The following is an 8,578-nucleotide window of genomic DNA, read 5'->3' on the forward strand; positions in this document are numbered from 1 at the left end:
GCGTCGACGTAACTTGTCTTATCGCTATGCCAACACGTGTCGCCTAATCGAAGGTAGAGTCTCGCGGAGCAATAAAGTTGGGTAGAATTCGGATTATACTTGGATTAATTGGACTATAGCTACACTCGGGCAGGAAAGTACTTCGATAGTAATTTCTCGAGTGAAATCGCAGCGTATATTATAACGTGCAGAGAACTATACAGTTGTATACTAACGGATAATACTAACCCTTTGCACTCGACGATTTTTTGGCTAGAGGGGAGTAGAAAATCGAAGATTCTCTATTAAAAAACTGGCGATACCTTTTTGAGCAGTAAATAAAGAATTGTAGAATTATTTGATTTCGATACCTAGCATACTATTACGTTACATTAAATTTGATATGTTAACTAATATCGATCTTGCAAATTTTATGCCATGGTGACTGAGAGTCACTTCTTGAGTGCAAAGTGTTAATACTGGCGAGATATAGACACTTATGTAGATACAAACAGAGATATTGAGATTATGAGTCCTTTAGAACCCAAGAACCTTTGATGCCTGCATAGTACCGAAGGTTCCTGATAAGTCTCGTTGATCCCTTTCTTGGTAGCCGTGTTAACACCACATTCCACAAATAAATGAATAAAATTGGCAGAAATAAACGTAAACTGTAGCAAATACTCAGTGCATATGAAGACATTGCATTAGTTTCGAGAAACACCGAAAACTACAGTGTGCTATTATTATTTCGCATAATGTACCCACCAGGTTGAGTAGACTAGGTTCCCTTGGTTCATGAAATAATAATTTTAGAACTCGGATAAATGTCGAATAATCTAAACTACATACTCTCGCTCTGCCTAACACGCGTCTACTACCTTCTCGTCTCTGTGCATTGTTCCGAAGCACGTTTGTACCATCTCGATTCGCAGAATATCATCCTCGTTTCACAGATTTGCTTCTCAATCGTCCTTTCTCTCCGATACATTTCGCTCTCGTTAAAAAAAAATAGAGCAGAGAACGAAGCGATTCGGAAAGCTCGTTAGACAGCGAGCAGATAAGAAGCTTCCGGGCATCGCGATGGAAATTGGAGCGTTATCTGTTGACGAACAGAATTGCTCATCGTTGTTGCTCGATAGGGTGTTGTTCGGGGGGAAATAATATGGTGACACGATTAAAGTGGAATTTTTCCGGGTTGTCCTCGAACGATTCGGCGGAGCGTGGAAATCGAGTACCTGGCCAGGCTCGGGGGTTATCGCGGCGGAAAATCTGGCAAGACGCGGAGTCTATCGATGGTTCCCTATGGCAGGGATACCTCTGGAATCGTGAAAACTCGTGGAAGCTTCAGGCTGGGACTCGTGTATCGATTACCTCTGACTTCCCAAACGGCACTTTTACCAATTCTCGGTAAACTGATTTCGTTTGCCACTCGATCGCGAGTCTCTCCTTCACCCCGACTCACCCCACTAGCAGACTAGCCCTACCCCAGAATTACCGGGTGAATAAGGTCGAGCAGATTCGAGTGGATTTTGAAAATTTTGGTCGTGCTCGGGATTCTCGTGGAAAGAATGAAAGCTGAGGTTGTATTGGAAGCGAGGTAGAACGGGGAAAGCCTGAAAAGGAAATACACGTGAAGAACGTTAGGGACACGTGTATCCTTCATTGCCAATTTTAGGATACTTATATTCCCACTAGAAAAGTTACTGTTTATTCATTTATTTGTTCATTGTTATTTCAAGAGGAAGATCCTACTGTTTACAAGGAAAGGAGAGAAATATACAGGGTGTCGTATAATTTGCGGCACAAATTGGAAGCAAATGATTCTACGTGAAAAACCGAATAAAGGATATAGAATAAAATTTTCTCATTTGAAGCTTCATTGTCGAGGAAATCGATTTTGAATATTTACAGGGGAGGCTGGTCTCGATGATGAAGGTTCAAACGGAAAAGTTTTATTCTTCATTTTCGATTTGGATCTTCACGTAGAATTATTCCCTTCGCAAGTTATACCATCAGTTATATACGTGACAACCTGTATATATGTATAATAGTTAGGAAAGTTATTGTATCGTTCTCTTATCAGTCCTCATTTAGAGTACTGCGCCACGATATGGCCGCCATGCTGTCATTATCGTGTGAAAAGCGTTCTGTGTCTCACATAAATCGTGACTCTATGGTAGTATTGGAAAACTTAGACGTAACCTATTGCACTCGACCTTAATAAAAGGAGGATATTAAAAAAGGGCCAGTTTTAAAAAGTTTAGGACCCTAATTTAGCCAAATTTAGCACCCTACTCCCTGTAAATATTTTGTTCTACCTGAATATCCCCTAATTTCCTACCCTTTTGTATACAGACCTATTCATCTAGATCTAGATCAATTCCCCAGATAAATAAATTTCGACTGAAATTTGGGAGATAAATTTAGGAGGAAAATTTTAGACGAGGTACCATAGGCTTCCACGAATACAGCAGAGAAGGTTTCAGCAGCGTTCTTGCCCGCAAGCGAGGAAGACAGGGGGTTGGTTTTCCCCATAGAGGCTTGGGAAGATGAGGAGGGTGACGTTCGATCGGTAGCAGGCGGCAGGACGATTTCAGATGTCATTGTTTACGGCTTCTTCCGGGTCCATGGCCGCTTTTGTGCCGGTGTTCGTAGCCTGGTCACCCCAGAGCCAGCCCCTTTCTTCCACCCCACGTCGTTAAACTACCCCCGTTCGACGACCATTTCGACACGCCTGGGTCCACCACGCGAGTCTATAGGGCGAGCAGAAAATCTCTCTCCCATTTTCGTTCACCGGGAAGATTGATTCTTCCCTCCTCGACCCCTCGCTGGAACGAAACGACGGTGCGACAGGACTCGTGAACGTTGTGTAATTTTCCTCCCCGGTGCGGAGACAGAGTCGATCTTTCGACTTGACAGTTGTCTCTTGTCTTTTCACTTGACAGTTGTCTCCCATCTTTCGACTTCAACGTTCAAGTTACCCTTTCAGAGTCTTTTGGTCTATCAGCTTTGACGTTGTTTGACAGTCTGTCGTTCGGCATTATCTGAGCTATTCTTATTCTCCTTGCTACTGAATATTGAACTGCTTGCTCAAGATTAGTTTGGGTTCACAAGTCTCCAGAATTCGCAAAGTGATTCATCAGCTGTATCCTTCAAGTCAGCCTTTCAGCATTGCTTGGTCTCCCAACTTTGATGTTGTTTGACAGTCTTTAGTTCGACTTCTAGTCTCGTTGATCCCTTTCTTAGTAGCCGTGTTAACACCACGTTCCACAAATAAATAAATAAAATTGGCAGAAATAAACGTAAACTGTAGCAAATACTCCTCAGTGCATGTGAAGACATTGCATTAGTTTCGAGAAACACCGAAAACTACAGTGTGCTATTATTTTCACGCATAATGCACCCATCAGGCTGAGCAGACTTGGTTCCCTTGGTTCATGAAATAATAATTTTAAAACTCGGATAAATGTCGAATAATCTAGACTACATACTCTTGCCCTGCCTAAGACCGAGTTACAGTCTGTATTCGATTTCATCGTAGCCATTCTCTTGATTCTACTTGCTCCTGAACATTAATCCGCTTGTTCAAGACTAATTTGGCTTCGCAGCCCACCAGAATTCATCAAAGAATTTAAAAGCCGACGAAGTACGGTCATTTAGCAGGTATCAGCCTCTGATCTCGTTTACTTATTCATTTAAGCGCGCATGCATATTCGTCCATCGCGATACCCATCGTTTTGCCATGCTTGTCCTTCCATTCGAATCTTCCCAACTTTACTTCTCTAAAACCTGCGGAACTTTGCCATTCTCCCGCCACTTTCCCTCCAACCACCACCCCGTTTCCCTTGTCCTACCACTCGAATCTTCCCGGCTTTCTCGACTGCATCTAAAACCCGTGGAACTTCGTTTGCCGGTGAAACCGCGAATCTCGATTTGCAACCGATCAACGTCTAGACCCCGACGAGTTATTGCCTCGTATCCCGCGGAGTGGCGCAGTTGAGTTCCTTTCGTCGCGTCGCAAATGCTCGGCCAGCCGCAAAGAGTCGTTTCTGGTTAACGAGATCGGGTAATAACCGATGGACTCGTGGAGGAACTACCCGAGACGAGAGAACCGCGTTCTCGACCACGGAGTATGACTCGGCATCGATCGAAAGGTCGCGGGAGAGCGGGCCGATATTCGGTTGGCCGACAGAGGGTGTCCCGGAGTTAGCGGCCACCTCTGACGCAGGGGCGGCTCGCAGGGCGGAGGAAGAGTGGAGCCTCTACACGCGGAGAGAGTAGGGACGGCGCGAGTGTTTTGCAGGACGGCAGTTATCGATTTAATTCCCCGGGAAAAGCCGCGAGGGAAACCCGTCGGGAAAGGGCTGCGAAGGTTTCGGCGTCCCCTTTGTCCGCGCGTCTGTCGGCCAGGGGAGAAAAAATTCGCGTTTTTCCCCGGCCCCTGACTACCATGCGTACCACGGCGCGTGTACGCGTCTTGCGCGTTGCCTTCGACATGTTTCCACCGTGGGAAACCCCGGCCTCTGCGTGCACAGGCGTCGTTACGCGCGTCTTCCATTAGGCCTCGAGCGGAATGCCGAGAATCCTCCGTCTGCGAACCCTCTTTTCGCGTCGCGTGATCGATATTCGCGTTCGATCGAATACGGCGGATGGAAAGGTTAGGTTAGCTCGACTTTTCCGCGAGCGTGTGCTCGAGTACGCGCCGGAGTTTTGGTTCAGCTTGCGAGGCGAGTTATCCGGATGAGAGGCAAGTTTTCAGGCTAAATTTAACACCGAGCCTATCACGTTCGGTCAAATTGACCGATGGATGAAGAAAGAAGGAAGGAGAGTCTTAAAAGGAAATTTAATAAGAGCAAGTGTCGAAAAGTCGATCGGGTGTATAATGAAAGCCGAATCTCGTGGTTAAGTGACCACAGTGCAACACAAATTTTTAATCAGAAGCTTAAACATAGTCATTTAAGCTGTGGTAGGTTTAGTGTTAAATTTGTACACTCCCTATAGCCATTTTTTAATCTTTTAGGGGAAAATTCGGGATTCGGCATTGTCACTGGCTAATTCATTTTTTGATTTTGCTCTTAACTCGTTGTACTGTGATTTAAGTATGGAGAACTGAATTTTAATTGGGCCTTATATGTTCATTATATGTTCACGTGGTTCCGCAATAAAAACGTGTAAGGTATAATTTTAGTCACGTGATACGTGCAGCTTGTTTTCGTGCGATTGGTATGGCAAATCCATGAGGAGGTAGATTCGTAATTCAGTTTTCAGTATCATTTTTCTCGAAAATTTTCTTCGGAGTTCTTATTTCCCATGAAACATGGTGTTTTCCATAAGCCTTGTTACAAAGAGATACACGTGGTTTGGTCGACCCTCTTCTCCAACTTTATCTTTTATATTCTTCGTATTACACGTGTATTTTGCCTTTACCAATGGGTGTATATTCTCATAAATAAATATCATTATTACTATCAGTATTGTTCCACGAGCGAATGGAAGATCAGAGAGCGAAGCGCCGCAATTTTCAATCCTTATTTCCTAAAAAACGATACTAAAAGCTCTCGTTAGTATTGCTAACCGCGATAATCGGAAACGGAACATTAAATGTAAGTGTACAAAGTAGGCACGAGGATGTACGTGCCTAATCGTTTCCACTTCGCGCCTCTTCGACCGCGAAAAATTCCGATCTTCCTCGACCCGTCCCATTTTTATCTCCTCGCTTAACGCTGAACTCGACATGACCGATCGAAAAACCTGTAGATGGGAAAACGGAGGAAGAATTTAAAAAAAAAAAAAAAAAAAAAAAAAAAGAAAAATGGAGTTGCAGAAAATATCGAAAAATTCCTAACACGTGCATTGAAAAAGGAAACGAAAACTCGCGTAATATTACGATTATTCCGAATACGGAATTGTTAAAAAAAAAATGTTGAGAAATTCCGTCCATTTAGACTGCGTTGACTTTCGTATTTCGCGGGGAAATTTTTATCGCCATATTTGCGCATTTAAATATGCGCGCACGCACACTTGGTTAGGTTAGGCTGTGTTGACTTTCATATTCCGCGGAGAAATTTTTGTCACGCGTAAGAAAGAGAGAAAAAGAGAGAAAGAGAGAGAGAGAGAGAGAGAGAGAGAGAGAGAGAGAGAGAGACTTTGCACAGTGAGGATAAAGCATAGATAGAACTAAGCGGCGAAGCTATTCGGAGTCAAGGGCGGGTGGAAATGGACGAAAGTCCGATCACGGTATCAACTTTACGCGTACCGTTCCGTTTGGAAGCGGTGGTGGGCGAGGAAACGCGTAACATACATTCCGTGGCCGGTCGTCGGTGAATCGTACGCGTGTGCAGCTCCACGCGGAGGCCAGAGACGCGCTCATTCAGATGCGTCTCGCGTGGGTTTCTCCGCCGGAGGACCGGAAGCTGGCTCGTCGTGCGTGCAGCGTCACGCGTATCCGGTGCCCCGGAGTTCGTTTATCGAGGCCTGACACTTCCACGAAAGGACACGCGTCGATCCTCTTCCCGCCTTTCTACCCTTCTTCCGCGACCTTCCCCGGCCGAACCGTCCCTCCCGACTTTAATCCGCGGATAAGCTCGTATGTGTCGAAGCTCGAGAGATTCGGTGATTCGGATGCAAGGTGGCAGACCGTGTCCTCGACTCCGAGAGAAAACGTGTCCGCGCGTTTTCAACGAATCGTTGCATAACGGTCGAAGCGCGTCCGATTTCAATTTCGCAGAAACGACAAGCGCGCCGCGTGTCGAGGAGATTTCGCTTTCCCAGCGGGCCATCTGCGCCGCGAATCATAATATTTGCACGGCCGTGCGACGCGGTCGATACGCGAAGAATGAGAGAGGGAGAGAGAGGGAGAGAGAGAGAGAGAGAGAGCTAGACGCGACATAAGTTGCGCCGTTTAAGAGGCCTCGCGTACACCATCGATTAATTCGGAAGCGAATGTGTTGTATACAGTCTGCTCTGTTTTTTCCACAGCTGTTTACAATTGGCGAGGTGACACGCGCTATGGCCTCCCACTGGAGATCGGAGAGACCGTGCAGATCCTGGAGGAATGTATAGGTAAGGCGACACGCGAAATTTTCGCGTGTCGTTCGCGAACTGCGTCAACAGGAGGTTGAATCGATCGACGGGTTCGTTGTAGGTTGGTACAGAGGCTTTTCGACCAAGAACCGCGCGGTCAAGGGAATTTTCCCCAGCTCCTACGTCTACTTGAAACCATGCAAGATCGAGAACGAAGGGTTGTTCGAGTCGGTGATACCTCTGGAAGATCCGGTGGTCCGAGAAGTGACCCTCGTACTTCGAGAATGGGGCGGTATATGGAAGAGACTATACGTGGTGAGTGATAAATCCGGCTGCCACGACATACTTTCGCGTTATGAAAAATGCAGGCCGGGAACAGGAACGTCACTGTCGTCAAGTTTCGCGTCGGAGAACAAAAATTCTTAACTGCCGTATTTCGCCACGACTCGTTCGAGAATACGGTGAAAGTACGTCACGACGATGTTAACGATTCGCGCGCGTTTACGCTAAGATTTTTGTCATAGAATATTCCGAGTCGAGAGCGGGGTGCAAATCGCGACACGCGTGCCAAAGATCGAGCTTCGATTCGCTGTCACTCGTGGCGCGACTTTCACCGCACCCCGTATACACGTGTATTTTTCTCTACTAATTTCAAATCTTTTCACTGAATCTGAATAGGAGCGGGAAAACTACAAATTCACCACGCTGCGCAAAGTGATGCGGGAATTGCTGGAATGGCGTCGACAACTTTTGGCCGGCACCCTTACCACCGATCAAACGCGGGAGCTGAAGTTGAAAATTATCAACAAAGTGGACTGGGGAAACCGGTAAGTTCGAATTGAAAATTGAGAACCGGGAACGATAAACGAGCGTGATTAGCGGTAACTGTTTGACCGACCGGGTCGGCGCTCGAAAGCGAAATACCGTCTCACCGAATTCGAGCGTATACGTACTTAATGGAATTTATTGAACGATTACGAACTTCCTCTTATCGTTGCTTGCTTCGAGTTTAACTCGCTGAGAAATGTCCCGGCTGGGATTACGATTGCATTAGCCCGACTCGTTCGTGCTTCTGTGAAACGAGTAACCACCAGTGACACCGATACATCGTATAGAAAGAGTATATCTTTATTCTACAATTCGTCTGTTATGCTTTTCTGCTTGCTCCCGTTACATCTAACGTTGCACGTATTGGCAGTCTTATTATTGACTTCGGCGGCAATCGTTACAAATGAGCATTTATAAACACGTCTTATAAAGATTCTAACGCTAAAGTTATTCGATTATTCTATATAAAGAAGGCACATCTGTCTCGTAGAACTTAAACGTACATCGTAAACTATCACTTGGAACGCGACTAACAGTAGCGATATAACATATTTTACCAACTACGATAAACTACTGGATAGTCGTGAAGTTATTATTGTCATTGCATATACTTATCGGCAGCATTATATCCTTCTCGCGAGCAATTCGAGAACAAGACGCGAGAAACGAACGTGAGCATTGAACAGTAGATCCTATGTTGCGAAGATACATCAGCTTATTATGCTTCGTTTCGGGAAACCGCTCT

General features: G+C 45.6%; 1 protein-coding gene across 1 annotated transcript in view; it reads left to right on the plus strand.

Moving 5' to 3' along the window:
• spg (dedicator of cytokinesis spg) overlaps window positions 1-8,578 on the plus strand; it is a 45,842-nt gene that overhangs the window by 7,929 nt on the left and 29,335 nt on the right. The window contains 3 exon segments of the mRNA XM_017899157.1: window positions 6,961-7,044; window positions 7,127-7,320; window positions 7,684-7,832. Of these exon segments, the coding sequence (XP_017754646.1) occupies window positions 6,961-7,044; window positions 7,127-7,320; window positions 7,684-7,832 (427 nt within the window).

This window comes from Eufriesea mexicana, unplaced genomic scaffold (genome assembly GCF_001483705.2).
Source record: "Eufriesea mexicana isolate 0111107269 unplaced genomic scaffold, ASM148370v2 scaffold793, whole genome shotgun sequence".
Classification (NCBI taxonomy): Eukaryota; Metazoa; Arthropoda; class Insecta; order Hymenoptera; family Apidae; genus Eufriesea; species Eufriesea mexicana.